General features: G+C 39.1%; 1 protein-coding gene across 4 annotated transcripts in view; it reads right to left on the reverse strand.

Annotated features, from left to right (window-relative positions):
* Positions 1-23,257, reverse strand: part of CSMD3 (CUB and Sushi multiple domains 3) — a 1,232,975-nt gene that overhangs the window by 903,023 nt on the left and 306,695 nt on the right. For all 4 annotated transcript variants that reach the window (XM_030553724.1, XM_030553722.1, XM_030553727.1 and 1 more), the window contains exon 5: positions 10,818-11,025. In XM_030553724.1, coding sequence (XP_030409584.1) covers positions 10,818-11,025 — 208 coding nt within the window. The remainder of the gene's footprint in view (positions 1-10,817; positions 11,026-23,257) is intronic.

Genomic DNA, 23,257 nt, shown 5'->3' on the forward strand with positions numbered 1-23,257 from the left:
CAGCGCTCTGAGGGCCGGGGCTGTGCTCTCCCGCGGGGCAGTGTGTCTGGCTCTGCGTGGAGCCTCAAGGTAAAGGGCCCAGGGCTGGGAGCATTGGATAAGGGGTGGGGGCAGCCAGGGGACAGGGAGCGGGGTGGGTTGGATGGGGAGGTGGCGTCTGGGGGGGGTATGGGCGGGGGCTCTGGAGGGGGCAGTCAGGGAGCTGGGGGTGTTGGATGGGGCATGGGAGTCCTGGGGTTTGTGAGGTGGATAGGGGTCAGAGGAGTCAGGGGACTGGGAGCAAGGAGGGTCCTGGGGGGGCAGTTAGGGTGGGGGGTCTCTGGATTGGGTGGTCAGGGGACAAGGAGCTGCGGGCGTTGTATGAGTTGGGAGTTCTGGAAGTCCTGTCAGGAGGCAGAAGTGCGGAGAGGGGTTGGCACAGGCAGGGAGTCGGAGGGGTTGGATGGGTCAGAAGTTCTGGGGGTCCTGTCGGGGGCAGGGAGTGGTTGGATGGAGCATGGGAGTCCTGGGGGTCTGGCTGGGGACGGAGGTGTGGATAAGGGTCGGGGCAGTCAGGGGACAGGTAGAGGATAGGGTCCAGTCCGAGGACAAGGAACAGGGAGGCTTAGATAGGGGGTGGAGTCCTGGGGGATAGTTGGGGGCAGGAGTCCCAGGAGGGGGCAGTCAGGGGACAAGGAGCAGCGGAGTAGATAATTCTTAGGGGGGCAGTCACCCAGCCCTCTCTCCTGAGCCCTGACCCCCCCACACACACACATCATGCCCTCTGCCCTGAGCCCTGCACCCCCCTGAGGCCCCTGCCCTGAGCCCTGTACCTCCCTCATACACACCCAGCCCTCTGTTTGACTCCTTCATCCCCTCACCCTAGCCTTGACACCAGCACCCCCACCCATACCCAGCCCCCCTTCTGCCTTGACATCTACACCCCACCACATACCCAGCCCTGACTCCAGCCCTCTGCCCCCAGCCCTCTGGGTCCCAGCCGCCGGCCCCGCACAGCCCACTGCTGGTCTTGGGTTCTGGCTGACAAACTCTTACCAGCCAGGGTCCTGGCCGCAGGCCTAGCTCAGCCCGCTGCCAACCTAGGTGAACAGCACCCCAGACCAGCAGTGGGCTAAGTGGACTAGCAGCGTAAGATCAACATTTTAATTTCATTTTAAATGAAGCTTCTTAAACATTTTGAAAACCTTGTTTATTTTACAATACAACACTAGTTTAGTTATATAATATATAGACTTATAGAGAGAGACCTTCTAAAAAACATTAAATTGTATTACCAGCACGCGAAACCATAAATTAGAGTGAATAAATGAAGACTCGGCACACCGCTTCTGAAAGGTTGCCGACCCCTGCTCTACAGTTTCCAGCTCTACTTCTTGACTTACGTCTTCCTCATTTTCTCAGTGTGTCAAACAGTTACTAGTTTTTTGTCCATAGTAATTTGTACTTTGAAAGCCCGATTGCCCATCTATATGCTATCAAAACGTCACACTAAAGTCAACCATCATTTCCCATCATGCAGACTCCTGTAGCTTTCCCAGGCATATACGTTCCAGGCAGCTGTGTGTGCTGGCTGTGCACAAATTCAGCCTATTTAGAGAAAAGGCACAAAGCAAATAACAGCCCAGCTCCATGGACAAGAATGGCAACCTGTTGTGGTAATTTATAGGTATGGAGTAGCTAGCAACGAACAAAAGCTCAAAATAAATACACTCCTCTTCTAAGTGCCTCCTCAAAACCACTTCTACCGTGATAACTCAATTGTGAATCGGAACTGAGAATGACTAGGCAGGAGGCCAAAAGGGATTAAAAAAAGAACCTCCCTTAAGTGTGCAAACTGTGCATGCAGCTTTTATACACACAGCCACCTGTGGGCCTCCTCCATATCCCCTTTACTATTTTGTTACAATAGTTTATTGCATCATGTCTTAATTTAACAGTAAACTCTTTGAGCCATGGTGTGTCTCTTACTGTGCGTTTGTATAGTACCTGGCACATTGAGATAATCCTAATTGGGGCCTCTGAGTGCTACTTCAATATAACTAAAATAAATAATTAATAATGTTACAAATGGTTTAAAAGGGGCCTCAGAAGAGCTTTACTGGATTGCAGGCTCCTTGCCTGGCAGTGTGTGTTGTTTAGAGGCAATCAGCCCCACAGCAATATCGTACAATCATCGTACAAGCAACCCAAGAAAACTGGAGATCATTGTTGACAAAAGAGTTAAATGGACACATGGTGCAAATCAAGAAATGATCCAATGACAGATTATGGCAAAACCGGAAGAGAGAGAGGCTGGAGGAAGTTAATGGTCCAACATTGGAAGGAGCTACAGAGAATGAAGAGGCTAAGATTTGATGGGATCTGGCAATTGTCACAGACTCAACAGTGAAGGCAAACAGGCTGCATATAGTAGTTGTAGAAGTGAAGTTAAACAAGATAATGTTAATTGATATTGCCATACCAGCCATGAGGAACATAAAAAACAAAAACAAAAAAGCCACACACCACCAAGAGGAAAAGATAGCAAAGTATGAAGAACTCTCTCATGAAGTGAAACAATTATGGAAAACTAGAACAGAGATGATCCAAGTGATTACTGAAGCACTTGCAGTGATCCCTCAGGGTATGAATAAGCGGAGTGCATAACACCATGGTCTGGAACCTCCAGAAGACAGCACTCTTAGAGCTGAGGGAATTTTAAGTAAAGCCAAAGAAGAATGACTGCATCTGAGCATGTAACATGCAGGAATTCTGCAGAAAGGTTAACAACACTTTTAACTACTCAAACCAACAGGATTTACAGGTGACTCATAGAGATAAATTTTAGACAATAGCTCTCCCCTTTTTATGTTTACAAATCTTGTATATTACGAAGGCTATTTGTTTAAAAAATCCCCATGATGTACTGAGGGAAAATAATAAATAAATAACATAAATAAAATATAATAATAATAATTAATAATATTCTGAAACTTCTTAGGACATATGTGGCATCATTCCCAAGGGACAAATTCTTCCACTTGGCAGCCTGATGAGGAACCGACTGGGAAAAATAAAAACAATGTATCCTCAGTTTATGCAGCTGACTCAGAGGAAACCCCTGCTGAATTAAGGAACCATTCTGAAGCAGCAGAACCAGGAGGCTCATGCAGCTGCAAAGGCACTGGGGGCTGGATACTAGTAATCTAAAAATAATGCTTTTAGTTCGTGTTTGATAAGATCATGTTTCTTTCACAATCTGTCTACTCTGAACATATTTATACATAAAAAATTAAAACAAATATAGTTAACATAAGAACGGCCATACCGGGTCAGACCAAAGGTCTATCTAGCCAGTATCTGTCTACCAACAGTGGCCAATTCCAGGTGCCCCAGAGGGAGTGAACCTAATAGGCAATGATCAGGTGATCTCTCTCCAGCCATACATCTCCATCCTCTGAGAAACAGAGGCTAGGGATACCATTCTTTACCCTTCCTGGCTAATAGCCATTTGTGGACTTAACCACCATGAATTTATCTGGTTCTCTTTTAAACACTGTTATAGTCCTAGCCTTCACAATCTCCTCAGGTAAGGAGTTCCAGAAGTTGACTGTGCGCTGTGTGAAGAAGAACTTCCTTTTATTTGTTTTAAACCTGCTGCCCATTAATTTCATTTGGTGTCCCCTAGTTCTTGTATTATGGGAATAAGTAAATAACTTTTCCTTATCCAATTTCTCCACATCACTCCTGATTTTATATACCTCTATCATATCCCCCCTTAGTCTCCTCTTTTCCAAGCTGAAGAGGCCTAGCCTCTTTAATCTTTCCTCATATGGGACCCTCTCCAAACCCCTAATCAATTCAGTTGCCTTTTTCTGAACCTTTTCTAGTGCCAGTATATCTTTTTTGAGGTGAGGAGACCACATCTGTACACAGTATTTGAGATGTGGTCATACCTTGGATTTATATAAGGGCAATAATATATTCTCAGTCTTATTCTCTATCCCCTTTTTAATGATTCCTAACATCCTGTTTGCTTTTTTGACCGCCGCTGCACACTGCGTGGACTTCTTTAGAGAACTATCCACGATGACTCCAGGATCTTTTTCCTGACTCGTTGTAGCTAAATTAGCCCCCATCATATTTTATGTATAGTTGAGTTTATTTTTTCAATGTGCATTACTTTACATTTTTCCACATTACATTTCATTTGCCACTTTGTTGCCCAATCACTTAGTTTTGTGTGATCTTTTTGAAGTTCTTCACAATCTGCTTTGGTCTTAATTATCTTCAGCAGTTTAGTATCATCTTCAAACTTTGCCACCTCACTGTTTACCCCTTTCTCCAGATCATTTATGAATAAATTGGATAGGATTGGTCCTAGGACTGACCCTTGGGGAACACCACTAGTTACCCTTCTCCATTCTGAGAATTTACCATTAATTCCTACCCTTTGTTCTCTGTCTTTTAACCAGTTCTCAATCCATGAAAGGACCTTCCCTTTTATCCCATGACAGCTTAATTTATGTAAGAGCCTTTGGTGAGGGACCTTGTCAAAGGCGTTCTGGAAATCTAAGTATACTGTGTCCACTGGATCCCCTTTGTCCACATGTTTGTTGACCCCTTCAAAGAACTCGATTAGATTAGTAAGACACGATTCATAGATTCATTGATTCTAGGACTGGAAGGGACCTCGAGAGGTCATCGAGTCCAGTCCCCTGCCCTCATGGCAGGACCAAATACTGTCTAGACCATCCCTGATAGACATTTATCTAACCTACTCTTAAATATCTCTAGAGATGGAGATTCCACAACCTCAGGCAATTTATTCCAGTGTTTAACCACCCTGACAGTTAGGAAGTTTTTCCTAATGTCCAACCTAAATCTCCCTGGCTGCAGTTTAAGCCCATTGCTTCTTGTTCTATCCTTAGAGGCTAAAGTGAACAAATTTTCTCTCTCTTACTTATGACATCCTTTTAGATACCTGAAAACTGCTATCATGAACCTTCTCAGTCTTCTCTTTTCCAAACTAAACAAAACAACAAAACAAACCCAATTTTTTCAGCCTTCCTTCATAAGTCATGTTCTCAAGACCTTTAATCATTCTTGTGCTCTTCTCTGGACCCTCTCCAACTTCTCCACATCTTTCTTGAAATGCGGTGCCCAGAACTGGACACAATACTCCAACTGAGGCCTAACCAGTGCAGAGTAGAGCGGAAGAATGACTTCTCGTGTCTTGCTCACAACACGCCTGTTAATGCATCCCAGAATCATGTTTGCTTTTTTTGCAACAGCATCATACTGTTGACTCATATTTAGCTTGTGGTCCACTATAACCCCTAGATCCCTTTCTGCCATACTCCTTCCTAGACAGTTGTTTCTTAGTATCATTTATTTGTAGGGTCTACACATTCACAGTCCATTTTTGTCAATTCTGTGGTCATATGATTTTAAAAATTGTAAATGTCATGATTTCAGATATTTAAATCTGAAAATTCACATTGTTGTAATTGTAGAGGTCCTGCCCAAAAATGAGTTGGGGGGGAGTGGTACTGCTACCCTTATTTCTGCACTGCTGCTGGTGGTGCCACTGCCTTCAGAGCTGGGCAGCTGGGGAGAGGCAGCTGCTGGTCAGAAGTTCTGCTTTTAAGGCAGAGCCACTGCCAGCAGCAGCATAGAAGTAATGCTGGCATAGTATGGTATTGCCACCTTTATTTCTGTGCTTCTGCCTGCAGAGCTAGGGCTTCAATCAGAAGCCACCACTCTCTGGCCACTGAGCTTTGAAGGCAGTGCAGAAGTAAGGGTGACAATACTGCAATCCCTTAAAATAGCCTTAGGACCCCCCTGCAACTTCCTTTTGGGTAGGATCTCCAATTTGAGAAACGCTGGTCTCCCCTATGAAATCTATATAGTATAGGGTAAAAGCATGCAAAAGACCAGATTTCATGGAGGGAGACCAGACTTCACGGTCCATGATGTGTTTTTCATGGCCGTGAATTTGGTAGGGCACGATTTATTTGCTTACTGCTTAAGCAAGAATGATTTAAATACCTTCAGAGGTTGGGACTAATTATAATGAGACTAAGATATAATGTATCGTTGACTGAATTTAAAAATTTAAACTGTATTATTGCCCACATGGATAAGAAAATGAGAATTTTCAAAACAATTTATTTGCTCTTTTTGGAGTGCAAATGGTTTGAAGAGGAATAGTTTCTACTCTGAGTATATCTTAACTAGATCAGCTGTTTTCCTTTACTTACCATAGTGTTTTCAAAATTACATTTTCTCAGGTTGCTGATGGTTATTCAGAAGTTTTTTCAAAGTTTAAGTTATGCAAAAGAGATATATGATCCAATATGATGATCATTATTGAAAGCAACATCTAGATATTTTTTCTCATACAAAGAACAATATTTATTATGATCATTCAATAATATTATATTTGAATCTAATGTTTAGTTACTATGGTCACTGAAACTATAGAAAAATCTTAGGCAGACAAATATATTTAAAAATTCAGCTTCCATGTTTCACTTTAAACTGCAAACTTCTTTATTATGAAAAACTGCTATGAAAAATTCTTAAATTGAAAGTATTAAAGAAGGAATGAATGTTCAAAATGGTGTTGATTTCACTAATCTTTCATTTCAGAGAAAATAAGCCCCCTCTACCCCCAACAACAGTGAAATGTCCTGTTTACACAGTTTCAGAGTGACATGTTTTGATTTTTCATTTTGAAATGGCTTTTTGTTTTCAGTTTTTTATTTTGTATTACCTTATATATTAATAGATAACAACACTGAAAAGGGGGAAATTGAATAAGAACGGACACACCAAACTGGTCTAGATGCTCCAGTAAGATTTGCCATACCAGAATAGGCTATGTTCCTTTTATATTGACTTCCAACATCAATTTTAGAAGAGTAAATGTAATGACATCCCAGTATTATTTTGAGATTAAGTCATTGTAAAAAACACGTGATTTGAATTATTGCTTCATTTTAGGAGTAAGTGCACAGTTGTCCAAATTGCTTTTTGATAAGAGAGAATTCAGAGTCTGTACTAGTTCTTTGTGAACATGCTTCCAGTGGGTCAAATTTGGATACACTATGTTTGATGGCTTAGTTATAAGTACACTCCTGTCCATGGGGTGAAACAAATCAAAACAGTCAGACTTTTTTTCATTTAACGCCTCAATCAAGAACTTTATCATAATAAATATTTTAATATGCTTATGCTGCTAATGTTGAGGATACAATTCTGCAAAGTCTTCCTTTTTTGCGTAATGAATTTTAGCCACAGTATTAGTGTCATATGTTTTAGGGCCAGATCCCTAGCTGATGTAAGTCAGTGTAGCATCAGTGGATTTTCACCAGCTGAAGATCTGGCCCTTAGACATTTAAATACAGAGAACCTAACAATATTTTTCACCAAATATATCTATTTTGTGATGAAAATGGGTCTGACCCAAAATGAGTTACTGGTCTTATTTCAATCAAAGAATGCAGTACTAAATCACAAATAAAATATATACTGTAATAATTTGCTGATGCTAAAACACTAAAAATATGACAATTTTGTTACAGACTATAAAAGCAGGAAGATAACTAAAGATGCATAATGTCATTTCAAATAAAAGAAGATTTTCCAGAATCAGTGCTGTTGATATTAATATTTTGTGTCAATTACTTAGCTTTGTGACAAAATTAAAAAAAAAAAAAAGGCTTAAGTTTATTTTGGTATTTTAACTACTGCAGAGGAGTACAAAGAAAATAAACACTGTGAGGGCTAGAATAAGTAGGCTTATGTTCATAATTCAGAGATGAAAGCATAACTCCTACTGACAAAGGGAAGAGCATCATGGTAGTGACAAGAAAATAAATAGATCTATACTTCATGTCATCCAGTGGGTAGGATGTACAGAGTTAGATTTCTAGATCTATAGTGATTAGTGCACAGAAAGATTTCTATCTAAGAACATATTGAAAAGATTAGGACCTTAATTAATGGAGGAAATTAATTTGGGAAGATATAATAAAAGATGGTAATGTTATCAAAGAAATTTAGTCAGGTGCTGCTGTTTACTCTCTTTCATAATCCAAATACAGGAAGTCGGGCAACAAATTCAAAATGGATACTCAGAATGTAGATAGCCTGAGGGAATTCATTGCTACAAGCTATCATTTAGGGCAAGAGTTTAGTTGAGCTCAAAAAAAGGATTAGGCACTAATATGGATGAGAATATCCACCTTTGCTAACTGATCAGCTCATCTTGCCAGAGTGCTACCAATATATGCTCAATTCCTGGAAAAACAGCTTGTGAGTTTTCAAAATCTTTGGACAGAAATAAGGATGAAGGCCTGAACCAGCTTCATATCTGAACCCTTACTTTAGACTTAATATGGATCTGGATCTGAATATCACTTCATCAGGCAATCTCTAAAGACCAGCAGGACAGAGGTACCCATAATTCACTCTGGATTCTCAAAATAAAATAATCAGGTTTTCATTCAGATAATCATGATATGCATTCTGAACGCGATGTGCTGCCTTCTGTAAAGCTTTGCATTAAGTAAATCATGAAGGTGTGTGTTGGAGGGTTTAGGAACACTTTGCATGCATGTCATCAACTTTCAAAGCCAACAGCCTATTTAAAATGACAGCAAACAGAAGAAAGCTGAGCAGGATTACAAAGCGATCTAGCTGCTCTCTGTGATACTTAATGGAAAGGATATACAGTATATCAAGAATTTCAATATAGGAAAGACTTACCACAGCTACTTTTCTTAAATATGTAAACTGTCTTGGCTGATGAGGTGAAAATGGAAAGCGACAGTGTTTTGTGAAGAGTTCCTGGCCTTTTTTTTTTTTCATATTACAAGAGTGGCTACCTTACATATTTTAGCTCAGTATTTTAGCTTGTATCTCACAAGCTAAAGTAGTAAACATTTTGTTATTTACCTAGATGGACAGGAGGATAAGAATGAGTTTATTTGCCTTCCTTACATAAATAATAGTCTGAGAAATAAGACAAAAGACATTACTGTCTGGATCAAACACAATTTTTAAACAATTTGAACAGGCTTTCAAGTAGTTATGTACCATTTGTCGAATACAGTAAGATACAGCATAAGGATCCTATCTTTAGACTTACATATAGAGAATTTTGTGCATGCATCATGAATGTAGCTATGTGGAGCGGAAGCTCGAAAACTATTCTAAAAGGATATAAAGTATGAACATAGTAAAACTAATTATCAAATATCTTAATTAAGTTTTTCAAATATTTTTCCCCAGCATATGGAGAAGTATTTTTGCATAACTGAGTACCTCAATCTAATTCAGGGAATATGACTGATAAGTTTAGAAAACAATGCTCTTACAATCTGCTCCTCTAAATGAACAAATATTAAATTAGCATGTTACACTGAATACACAAAATTTACTTTAGAATAAGCAAATGAAGTTTTAGCAGTTCAGCTGATTAACATTGTTTTTTATGTTGTTCGTGTTACTTCAGTAATAATGATAATAAATTCTGGTTTTAAAAGAATTAATTTAGCTGAGAACCAGTTTAAAAAAATGTAACAATCAACGGCAAATCAGTAACTTTTTAATACAGATAATTAACTCACCAACAGTGACATGAATCATGTAAATTTCATGAAATATCATTAATGAAAGCTGAAATACAGTGTATTGTCTCCTGTCTTGATATATATTATGAAATAACTAGGGATATTACATCTAGCATCATTTGTACACATAAGGTCTGCTCTTTTCAAATAGTACAAATGCCTAAATTAAGGAGGGTTATTTTTTTCTTTTACTACATTATTTTAAAGTCTAGTCTGTTTTTTCTATCCTGATTACACATAATGGACCACAGCTTATGTAGAGTAAACTGCTATAGCACCACTGACTTCAAACAGAGCTATGCCATTTTACAGTGGTAGAGGATCTGGTCTAATGTGTGAAATTTACCTAAGTGCACAAAGATGACACAAGGCCTTCTGAGCCCCACTTGAGTCTCTATTGCAGGCCTAAGTGTTGTGGAAAATTTTGTTTATATCCTCTTCTTTGGATGAGTTTAAACTACTATGATAAAGGAAACTTTCTGTCATATTCCAATACTCTTACAGTATATACTGCTGCCTTGAACAGCTATACCATGTAACTATGAACGGTGTTGAATTAACCATGTATCTTTTTCCAGTTATTTTCCAACAAACTGAATCAGCTAATTAAAGAGATTACTTGATTCATCTGCTCTTTACATTAGTTTTATACCAGTGCAACTCAGCTGAGGCCAACAACTACTGAGGCAGCTGTACAGAGGAACTACAGGGACAGTAATAGAGGAAACTTCTCAGAACTGCTACATCAACAAAAAACATGTTTGTGTGATGGGGTGTATAAACTCCACATCAGGTACGAAGGGGTTAAGGACTTGCTCTGTGCTGCAGTGGTCCCATACCAATAAGTCACATCAAGAATGCATGACTACATTATGTATTGAGTCAGTGTATCTTGATTTACTGCATGGAGACACCCAGTGATATAATCAATGGCACTGTACTTTAATTTGCATGCAACAAAGATTAAAGTTACCCAACAACATAATCAGGTGGATGAGTCTACCGTGGTTTTTAATTTTGATGTTCTGTATTTGGAAGTTGGTTTACATTTCTAATCAGTGAATCAATTAACATGTCGAAGTAATAAACCCCTTTACTATAGCGAGGCTACAGTGTTGACGTGAGTAAAGGTTGCAGGACCATCCCTACATATTCTTTCTCACTTTACAGGCTTCAAAATGGCATCAGATTACTCACCATATTGTTGGTGGTTCAGAACCTTCTACTTCCAAGTAATCATATTTTTCTTCCATTTGAAAATCAGTAAATATAAGTGAAATGGTATCGCCAGGCTCTGCCACAATGGTCCATGTACAATCGGCATTATTATGATACTCATTAGGAAAATTGGGACTGGAGATCATGCCGCTGGATCCTCTCATTGTTCCTCCACATGCATCTTCAGCTGTTTAAAAACAAAATCACAACATTTTCAATAAGAAAAAAAATTATGAAGTGTTATTAAATCACTTCTCAAAAACCAATGCTATGAAAATTTAAAATTTAAAATAAACCTGCATGTGCTCCTAGAAAAAGTTTTAATTGTTTTAAGGGTTTATTATACATCATACTTACAATATCATACATATGCAATGTAAAGGTTCTGCTCCCCTCTATGCAAATAGTCACTGTGTTGTTTAGTTTGTTTTGAAAATTAAATTAGTGATCGATGATTATTTTACCAAAAATTTTTAGAATCTTCTTTTGTGTGACTTTGATGAAAATTGTTCCCATTCATTCTCATGAAGGGTGATGAAAAACATCAAATTAATATTATGGTTCTCTCTTCTGCTTCAATCTGAACTGCTTTGGATCAAGCACATTACATCTCTACTTGGCATTTAGAGTTTGGTACATGTATAATGCAGCATTTATCTTTGAAGGAAGTTATGTTGAAAAATAAGATTTTGTTAACAGGGGCATGAGTACTCTAGCTACCACTATGCTGCTCATACATAGTGCCTTGAATGCCATCACCCTGACACTTTTGTGCTCATGATTTTTACAGCAGAGCCATTTTAGTGGAGCGGAATTTCTTGATAGATCACATATTTCAAATATCTCTACACATATGCTTCTTTCCTGGATATATATTCTATTCCATAATCTACTCATGACCATCTTCTGGATTATACAACATGCTCACATTGGTGAGGATTTACTTATACTACACAGTCCCATGGGACAAAGTTTCCCCAATCACACCTGCTATTGGATTCCTGCAGGGAGGAAGGGCCTGATTCTGTGAAGCAATGAGCATCTTCTATTTCTTGAATGGGTATTGAGAGTGCTGGGCACCCTGCCAGATTGACTCCTAAATGATATTTTACTGTTAAAACTTCTTTTTGAACGTATAAACAGTTTAGCAGAACTTTTAAAGAACAAAATTAAGCTTTTAAAACTTCTAAAACTGCCATAAGTGATGGGCTTGTAGGGGAGGGATAGCTCAGTGGTTTGAGCAGTGGCCTACTAAACCCAGAGTTAGGAATTCAGCCCTTGAGGGGGCCACTTAGGGATCTGAGGTAAAAATCAGTACTTGGTCCTACTAGTGAAGACAGGGGGCTGGACTCAATGACCTTTCAAGGTCCCTTCGGGTTCCAGGAGATAGGTATATCTCCTATTATTATATTATACAAACACTCCCATTGAAGTCAATTTGGACTGCTCCTGTAGAAAGTGCTCTTCATGTGAGGGTTCACAGCAGTTGGTGTAGTATGGTTTGAAGCATGCCTTATTCATACTGTTGTCAAAAGTATATATATTGTGACAGACCCAGGCCAGTGGGGTACAGGAGCCTGGTAGAGGGCAAATATACTGGTCACGGGGTGAGTAGTTTTCTGTTGCCTGAGTGACCAGAGCAGGGGCTGCACTAGAGTAATCAGGAACCTGCTAGAACCAATTAAGGCAGACAGACTGATTAAAACACCTGCAGCCAATCAAGGCAGGCTAATCAGGGCACCTGGGTTTAAAAAGGAGCTCACTCCAGTCAGGGAGGTGGGAGTCAGAGGAGAGGAAGTATGTGAGAGGAGCTGAGAGCAAGAGGCACAAGGAGCTAAGTGGGAGTGGGAGTGGGAGTGGGAGTGCTGCTGGAGGACTAAGGAGTACAAGTGTTATCAGACACCAGGAGGAAGGTCCTGTGGTGAGGATAAAGAAGGTGTTTGGAGGAGGCCATGGGGAAGTAGCCCAAGGACTTTTAGCTGTCATGCAGCTCTTACAGGAGGCACTATAGACAGCTGCAATCCACAGGGCACTGGGCTGGAACCCAGAGTAGAGGGTGGGCCTGGGTTCCCCCCAAACCTCCCAACTCCTGATCAGACACAGGAGGAGTTGATCCAGACTGTCGGGAAGATCACAAATCTGCCAAATAAGTGCAAGACCTACCAAGGTAGAAGAGGAACTTTGTCACTATATATATATATATATATATATATATACTTTCAAAAATGGAAATACTTTTCTATGGAAAAATGTCAGCTTTTATTGCAGTAATTCAAACGTCATGATCCAAATGTGTGAGACATACTAGCAAAGGAATCCCTGACTATGGTCAATTAAAGTGCTAATGATGAAATGAAAGCTGAGTTGGTGCCTGAATAATAATCAATACTGCTGACAGATGAATGGCAAGATGAAGACACATTTATTTTTGAAAGAGTATATAATCATTAGTGCAAAAGCTTTTAAGACTTGAAAACACCTGCTCAGACTCATTCCTGTCAGGGAGAAAATCCCAAATGGCTGCCATGATCCCATCAATTATGGCAGTTTTAGAAGTTTTAAAAGCTTAATTTTGTTCTTTAAAAGTTCTGCTAAACTGTTTATACGATCAAAAAGAAGTTTTAACAGTAAAATATCATTTAGGAGACAATCTGGCAGGGTGCCCATCACTCTCAATACCCATTCAAGTCAATAGAAATAGAAGATGCTTATTACTTCACAGGATCAGGCCCTTCGTCCCTGCAGGAATCCAATAGCAGATGTGGTTGGGGAAACTTTGTCCCATGGGATTGTGTAGGGAAACAGAAATTAGCAAAAGTCATAACAACTGTTTTTGTTAAACAGAAGTTAAATGATTATTAAAATATTAATACAAGTAAGAGAACAAGAAATTTACCAATTGTGTCTCTACAATGGGGTTTGATTAGTATGCAGTATATAAGACCTGGGATCAGCCCTTGAATAATGAGGATAAAACACTGAATAGCTGCTAATTAACTGAGCACTCCAACCTGGGCACTGAATGAGGGTGGGGTGCTGTGGGAAAAATAGCATGTGATCATGTAATTAAAGACTATCATAATGCATATGGAGAAGGAGGCTGAATGAAGGTTGCACAGGCAGTCTTAATTCTGGCATTTCTTAATTTTTGAGTGTGTTACTTTCCAACACAAATAAGTTCTTTTAACAATTCATAACATGTGGGTTACTGGGTGCAACTTGACCTTTGCATGTAATTCTCCCTTGAAACCATAAAATTCAGATAGCATAATTTCTTAGCTATCAGTCATAAAACAAAATAAACCATACAGTCAACAAAAGTAAAATAAGTTGACATCCTAGCAGTGTGGGACAAATCCAGCAATGGTATATGAGGCAGAAAGGAAGAGAGAGGAAAGATGATCAACTGGCAAAGACACTAGCCTGGACTGTGGGAGGCCAAGCTTTAATTTCCTGCTCTGCCACAGATTTCCTGTATGACCCAGGTCAAGTCATTTAACACTCTGTGCCTCAGTTTCCCCCTCTGTAAAATGGAGAACTGTACTCTAAATTGCCAAGGTAACAAAAATCCAACCCAGTCTGCTACATATATATGATTGATTATAAAAGTCATGGACGTTAAGACACAAATATTCAAATAGTCCAAACAAAAAGGTCTATATTAAGATCATGACTGGTAAACAAGAGGAGACTGGACCAGAAATTAATTAATCAAAATTGGTGGGTCTGAAATTAGGACCAATTGGTGTACAAATTAATGAAGGAGTACCCCCTGGCGTCTGAGCTTTGGGTTCCTGCTCTCCCTCCCTCCCTACTGTGTCATTTTCCTTCTCTTTCTTACCTCTTTCTCTTTGCCTTTCGCAAACCTGCTAAGACTGTATCTTTTGGAACTTTGCTATTAACCTGTGTGCACAAAGGCAAATAAAAGGAATATCTGAAACAGCCTGATGCTTGTACAAGTCTGTCAGGCTGATAGACTGTGCATTGTGCTTGTTTATCCAGCAATGAGGTTGCAAGTGAGAGTCAGCATCAGAGACAGAAGCTTCATTTTCTATCTTTGCTGATCTTTTTTGTTCCCGTATGTGTGTGTTTGTCTTAAAAGAAGCAGAAGCTAACTTTAACAATGAGAGCAGCTCCAGTGCATCTCAGCGGTTTGCCCCAAAAAGACAATTATTACCATCTTTAATGCCATCTAAAAAGCTGTCAACCGGGATGGGGAAAGGGTTCCTTATGAAAGCTCTACACATGAAGGGAAAGGAAAAGCGGTATTCTTAAAATGAAAGACTTACTTACTACTTGACATTTAAAATACGTTTACTGCATTTCTTCTTTCTATACCTTTAGTAAAATGTGATTTTTAATAGTGATTGTTGCCATGGGATGCAGTAGGCTACAGCCTCTATTCAGAATACTGAACCATGTTTATCTGTACAGGGTTGTACACCTTTGAGACACTGGGCCCATTTATTTAATTAAAAAAAGATTAAAGAGTCTGTAAAAATCCCACTCTATATTATAAAACAAAAACAAAACAAACAAAAGACACAGATTTATTTGATTTAAAAACTTGTGAAATGTGATGCAAAAATGTACAGAATTCCAAGATGACATTTTTGCAGATATAGTTTTGTGATCTTAACCATATGTCAAAAGGGTAACTTTTCAAAGTGACATATAAGGGGGAACTTGGCTTCAACAGGTTTTTTGAGCATACTATATTTAGAATTCAAATGAAGATTTACTTGAATATGTATGAGGCTTGTAATACAGAGGAATTACCTGTTTATTACATCTGCATCACCTCAGCATCTGAATGGACCAACATTATCACAATACTAGTGGAGCTGTTTTCTTTCTGCTGGGCATTGCTAGGTTACCATTTTGGTACTAGCTTTCATATCTGTTTTTTTCTGGCTAAATCATAGGAATAAACTGGCAACTCATGCTTAGTGAAAATTGTTATCTGAAACTCTTAAACTGTGTTTTCCAATTCCCCTAACTGGTGACCCAAGTTTGAGTTCACAAGCATTGTAGATGTCATAGCTGCCACTGACCACAGATACAGGCACTGAAGAAAACTGCATCACTATGTGTTCAAAAGCATCTTTCTCATGGTCTCCCCCAAGTGCTTATGGTAATGTGTTCAGCAGCTGGAATAAAATAATCTGGAAGTACTTTTTAATTAAAGCAGTTCCTGCTGCTGTTTCAGATCCTTTTACCAAGTGAGCGGATGCTCCTATTCCTGCTGTCTTGTGTGAAGAAACTCCTCTGTAGCCAAAGTCATGTAGTTTGTACTCCAGTCTTCTAAGCTACCAGATGTCTCTAACAAATACTTTGCCAAATTTTTCTTCTGCTTCCTGGAATTTGTGGCCACTGTGATTGGATACCATGACTACAAAAATAGTCCACACAAGAGATCCGGTTCCTGGACACTACAGTGCTAAAACGCGATGACCACATAAACACCACCCTATACTGGAAACCTACTGACCTTTATAATTACCTACATGCTTCCAGCTTTCATCCAGACCACATCACATGATCCGTTGTCTACAGCCAAGGTCTAAGATACAACCGTATTTGCTCCAATCCCTCAGACAGAGACAAACATCTACAAGATCTCTATCTAGCATTCTTAAAACTACAATACCCACCTGCTGAAGTGAAGAAACAGATTGACAGAGCCAGAAGAATACACAGAAGTCACCTACTCCAGGACGGGTCTAACAAAGAAAGTAACAGAATGCCACTAGCTGTCATCTTCAGCCTCCAACTATAACCTCTCCAGTGCATCATCAAGGATCTACAACCTATCCTGAAGGATGATCCCTCACTCTCACAGATCTTGGGAGACAGGCCAGTCCTCACTTACAGACAGCCCCCCAACCTGAAGCAAATACTCACCAGCAACCACACACCACACAACAAAAACACTAACCCAGGAACCTATCCTTGCAACAAAGCCCATTGCCAACTTTGTCCACATATCTATTCAAGGGACACCATCATAGGACCTAATCACATCAGTGGTTCATTCACCTGCACATCTACCAATGTGATATATGCCATCATGTGCCAGCAATGCCCCTCTGACATGTACATTGACCAAACCGGACAGTCTCTACACAAAACAATAAATGGACACAAATCAGACGTCAAGAAATATAACATTCAAAAACCAGTCTGAGAACACTTCAACCTCCCTAGTCACTCAATTACAGACATAAAGTCACAATTCTTCAACAAAAAAAAAACTTCAAAAACTCCATTGAGAAACTGCAGAATTGGAATTAATTTGCAAACTAAACACCATTAAATTAGGATTGAATAAAGACTGGGAGTGGATGGATCATTACACAAAGTAAAAACTATTTCCCCATGCTAATTTTCTCCCTACTGTTCCTCACACCTTCCAACCAAGTGTTGGAAATGGGCCATCCTGATTATCACTACAAAAGTTTTTTTTTTTCCTGCTGATAATAGCCCACCTTAATTGATTAGTCTAGTTAAAGTTAGTATGGCAACACCCATTTTTTTCATGTTCTCTGTGTATATATATCTTCCTACAGTATTTTCCACTGCATGCATCCGATGAAGTGGGTTTTATCCCACGAAAGCTTATGCCCAAATAAATTTGTTAGTCTCTAAGGTGTCCCAATACTCCTCGTTCTTTTTTCTCAACCCAGTTAGTGAGCCAATAGCACTCTGGATCCATGTTTTCTACTGTGAATAGTATATTTCCTCTGTGAATGACTGAGCCTTCAGGAACAGCCTTTACTTCTATCAGAAGATGCCCTTCATACTTCCCAAGAATATAGTTCCATCCTTTTTCAATGAAGACATCATCTTGAAAATGCTCTCTGTATACCTCTTTCGCTTCCTGGATTTTCTCTTTGGTTATCACTTTGCCTTTTAAGTACTTATTTAGAATTTACTGCAACCAGTAAAAAATGGTGTCCTCATATTTCACCTTCTTTAATCCGGTGTTCTCTGTCTTCTTTTCATGATATTCAAAGTAAGAATAAACTGTGCTTGTATTAGGTGGATATTACTTATCATGTGTAACCTAGTAGGAGTTGAGCAGGATGTGGAAAGCAGGATGTTGAACTCTGTGCCTGCCACTGCATGTTCCATCTTGCTGAGCACAATCCACCGCTGCTGCCATGAGAAGAGACAATCACAAAAGGGCTGTGCCGCCGCCTCCCCTCGCTGCCAAAAGCCTGCTCGAGGGGTGGACTTCGCCCTCTGCCCAGAATTGCTATTTTTGTTTACTTTATTATTTTTTTTAATTTCACAGTTCAGGGCAACTGTATTCCCTGTGGTCCAACAAGGGCACCCAGTTTTAGGCTTCCAGTTCCCCAACCATCACCTCTCTTGGATGGAGACCCACATCTTTCTCCCTCCTGACTGGGTTTTTCCCATGATGCACAGTTCCCTGGCTACACTGAGAGTTCCCCAGCATGACAGACTGCCTAAGCATGCCTTCCTTTGCTTTCTCCTCAGAGACAGTAATCAGTGTAATTGCCCACAGTTAAAAGTTACCATACAGCCCTTTCTAAGCAAGCATATTTATTCTTAAGGTGAAAACATATTCAGCATTTCTATAGAGAAAACATATTAAAAACAATAAAATAACCTATTTGGAAGCTAGTAAGCTTACCAAAATCACCCCCAGCCCGGCCAATGGCTCTGACAGGTGCTCAGCTCTTCAAACCCCATCAAAGGGTTCTTCAGAAAAATCTGTGAGTCACTGCTTGACATAGTTTGGGCCTTTGATTTTGAGACACTCTGGGAACAGGTGATTATCCCCTCTCCTCAGGGGGTAGCTTCAGAGGGCTGAGTTTTTGCATAACTGGCAGTGGGGCAGGGGAAATTTGCATTCACATACCCCTAGATATTTCCCAAGAAATTCACTTCACATATATTGTCCCAAAAGCTATTCTTGCCTGTCATACTGTTCAATATAGTCCTTTGGACATCCTGGCCCACAATAATACATAACGTTTGCATTTAATACAATGGACTCCAAAGATACTTAAACTTAACTCAATAATATCTCCCTAAGATATTACAGGAGATTAACCCAGCCCAGAACTGCACCTTTTAGTTATTTTATTTTTTATAAATGTATTTTTATGCTCTAGTTTCCTTTTTTTTTTTACTATTCCGTTTAGTTCTTTGCTTTAACCAATAGGTGTCATTGATACTCATGCCGATACTATATAAACATTGGGCTGGAAGTTTCAAGAGCAGCAGTGATCAGAAAGGGTCAAATGACCTTATGCAAGCTCATTGAATTCCATGGAATTAAGTGAAATTGCATGGAATGTAAATCAGGGCTTAATTCAGCATATGGAGTGCATCATGCCGCCAAATCTACCTAGGTATTTGCACTACATTGAACAGTTATAATTAACTGCATAATTCACTTTGGCCTTGTTGAAAGAAAAACTAAGATGATGAGTAACAACACACTTCTACATAGTTTGACTGTATTCTGGACTTTTAAACAGATATACAGACAGAAAGGAAAGAGTTTGGCATCTTTTCTGGTTTTAAAAAAAAACACATGTAAAGAAGTGTGTGTGTAAGCAAGGTGTTCACACCGCACGTAGGCAACTCTGATGTGGCTGCCACAGTAGCAAACAACCCAGCCAGGGAAGTTGAGGGCATTTGAAAGAGTTACACTGAACTCCTCCATCATACTGATCTTTGTCATGCACTATGGATGAGATTAGGTGATTAGGAGATTAGGTGGACTCTGTCTGCTCATTGTACTTAGGGCTGGGTCCAGCCCGCAGTCTCACCCCTCCTATTCTTCCAATTGAAATTGATAAGTGTCAATGATTATGCACAGCCCAAGCCACAGAGACTCAGGCACTGAGGACTCAGACTACCTCAGGCTCATTTTACATAGATCATTACAGCCAGCACTTATTACCAACCTAGACTAGATTCAAAATGGTGATCATTATGTATTCTCTGAGCCATTAAGCCCTGTGACAATTGATCATTAACAGGAATACAGAACTTAAATAAAAGTAAACTTTTAAAGAATTGAAATAAAAATGCAAATGTTCACAAAGACAACATTCTAAAATTTATAATTATGTAGGCTCAGGTTTATAATACATCAAAACAGCAACACACATTCTATAATAGAAACATGCTAAGCAGAAAGCATGAATCCTGCTGCTCATCTGTTGTCTCTAATCCCATAATGTCCAAGTGTTATTGCAAAAGAAACTTCACTTTTAACAAAATGCTTTCAAGATTTTTCTCCTACTTGTATTTCTGTAATAGCTTAACTATGCAGAAAAATTAAAAGTCACCCCCCCTCCAATTTCTGATTACTGCTTTCCATCCAAAAAAGCAGGATTTGACATCTTCACTAGAGACTCTCAACCAAATTACAGTGATTGCTCAGTCAGCTCTTTTCTCTTCTCCCAAAAAGTTATCGGATTAGAGTCTTCTTACATTTGAAAAAGTTCACAGCCACATTCAAACTGGACAATTCAGAACATGAAAAGAAAAGAATATTATAAGAGAAACAAAAATTTCAGTATCTAGTTATGGCAGAATATAACCAGTTGTTTCAAACATTTTCTATATAATAATTAAAACAAATATTAAAGAGCCTTTGGTAGTTCTCTTTTCATTAGAATCACAATCGAATGCTGTATTCAACCTGGTACCTGAAGTGTGTTTTGTTAGATGAAATTAGCTTGTGAGAGAGCAGCAAAATGGTTCTTCACCATAATACAATAGCAAGTAGGCTATAATAGAAATGTTGATTAACCCATTCAATGCTAGAAGTTAAATTTGAATTGAAGTTATGTTCCTAGATGAAGTGAGTTTGGAAGGTTCAGGGACACACTATATTGGAATACAAAGACAACCATCTTTATCATTCTGTGTAGTTTCTGAATCAGTGCTGGCACTCTGCTACAATAACCTCCCAGCTGGAAGAATAGCAACATGCCCAGAAGTCATTCTTTTCTATCTGTTTAGAGTATGTATAGAGTCTGTATAGAGTATGTGAAATGTATATTCTTTCAGAAAATAGAATCCTTCTAAATTAGCTGTTCAAATTAACAGGATATTGTCCAAAAGTGAAAAAAGAAAAAATCCTTAACTGAGGAGGGCCTACAGATCATTCTCAGAGATTCACCAAGGATACGGTTTGAACTTACACTGCCTGGCACAACATGTCTTCTTAAGCCATCCAGTTACCATGACAGTAGGCTGCCTATGTAAGATATTTTACCTAGTTTTGCTGCACTTGCTCATTTCAATGGTGTTTTTTTTTCTTTTGAGTGTACCATTCTACAGAACCAATAATGTTGTCAATAGGGATTCCCCAAAGTGGCAGTGGGTGCCATCCACTACCTGGGATAAATAGTGAGAGAATGAAATCAATTGGGGGCAATTAGTTTGAGCACCAAGTTAAAATTATAAGCATCTGCTGAATTTGAAAAAATGCCTTTTTTTTTCCAGGGGGAGGAGGGGGCTGTATCTCAGGGACTTCTTGCTCAAATTACATCAAATTTGGACTGCAAATTCTACCTAACACCTCCTGAGTCACGGAAAAAATCAAGACAATTTGAGTAAGCATGTGGATTTTAGAGTATTTAGAAGAGTCAGCCTTTAAAGAGTAAGTGCTTAACTAAGTGCTTAACTATAGCAAAGATGGTGCTCCATTGCAATATTTCTGACTCACAGCATCCCTCTATTTTTATAAACTCATTTTAAAATTTCTTGCAAGTATTTTCCTTCTACTTTGTTATTCTAGTTTGTTTACCTGTTCACTAATACATTCTCTTTTCCATACTTTTACCTATTAGAGATGGTTTTTTTCTGATCTTTTATTTTTTGGGAGGCAGGGGGACACGAAGGATGAAAAACAGCTGTTGGCAAAATGGACAATTTCATGGAAAATATTCTACGTGTTTTTGTCTAAAATTTCTCACGGTTTTTGTTTAAAAAATAAAACAACATTTTGGTTTTAATTTATTTAAACACAGGAAATGTGAAACAATTATAATGAAAAAATCATTTTGTTGGAATATTTCATTGGGAAAAAACACCCCCCATTATGTGACCAGCTCTGCTTTCTATTCACTTCTTCCTCACATTCAGTTTTGTTTCACAAGGAAATAAAGCCAACCACTGTTGTTGTCGACTTGTTTTCTATACAATAGTTTCAAAATACTAGTCCTAAGAATTTAAAGAATGAGTTCACATGTAACTGTTCTTTAAGATCCAACAGCACTTACCGAATAATGGAGAATAAAAGCCTGAAAAGGGATAACTAAATGAAGATATTCTTTTTTGAAAGTCACTATAAATTATAAAGAGCTGCTTTGGGCCAATTTTTGTTATTTTCAAACATACTTGTTGAATTCAATATGCATCATTGGAATCAGATAAATTGAATAAGATTAGACCCCAGATAAAGTAAATTCAATATTTTGACTGCCTCAGAAGTTCCATATTAATATAAGCTTTATCTCAGTGGACATGCTGTCAGTATGAAAAAAATACATTGTGTACAAAGAAGACAACAGTTTCTCCAGTAGGTACAAAATGTGCTCTGAATTCAGGGTGTTTCCCCCCCCCCACAAAACACTCAATGTTGGCCTAATTCTGCTACCACTGAAGTCAATAGGAAAGAAATAGCAAAGCACAGCTGTGCCAATCCTGAGCACTTTCAAGATTCCATCCAAAATATTTTAGGAATTTTAGATTGAGGGCCAAGTATTGTTTACCTTACAAATCAGTGGGAATACTCATGTAAATTAAGCTGGATGTGGCCCTTTAATAACTATATTTAAATAACTGTTTATTATGAACAAGGGTCCAAAACTGTTTGCTAACAAATGATATAACCTTATTCCCAGATTCTGGACCTTAGCGTCCAAAATATGGGGGTTAGCATGAAAACCTCCAAGCTTAGTTACCAGCTTGGACCTGGTACTGCTGCCACCACCCAAAAAATTAGAGTGTTTTGGGGCACTCTGGTCCCACTGAAAACCCTTCCCTGGGGACCCGAGACCCAAATCCCTTGAGTCTCACAACAAAGGGAAATAATCCTTTTTCCCTTCCCCCCTCCAGATGCTCCTGGAGAGATACCCAGACACAAGCTCTGTGAAACTACGCAGAGTGATTCCCCCTCTCCGTTCCCAATCCTGGAACAAAAGCACTTTCCTCTTCACCCAGAGGAAATGCCAAATCAGGCTAGCAATCCAACACACAGCTCTCCCCTTGATTTCTTCCTCCCACCAATTCCCTGGTGAGTACAGACTTAATTTCCCTGAAGTAAAGAAAAACTCCAACAGGTCTTAAAAGAAAACTTTATATAAAAAAGAAAGAAAAAAATACAAATGTTCTCTCTGTATTAAGATGATACAACACAGGGT

This window comes from Gopherus evgoodei, chromosome 2 (genome assembly GCF_007399415.2).
Source record: "Gopherus evgoodei ecotype Sinaloan lineage chromosome 2, rGopEvg1_v1.p, whole genome shotgun sequence".
NCBI lineage: Eukaryota > Metazoa > Chordata > Testudines > Testudinidae > Gopherus > Gopherus evgoodei.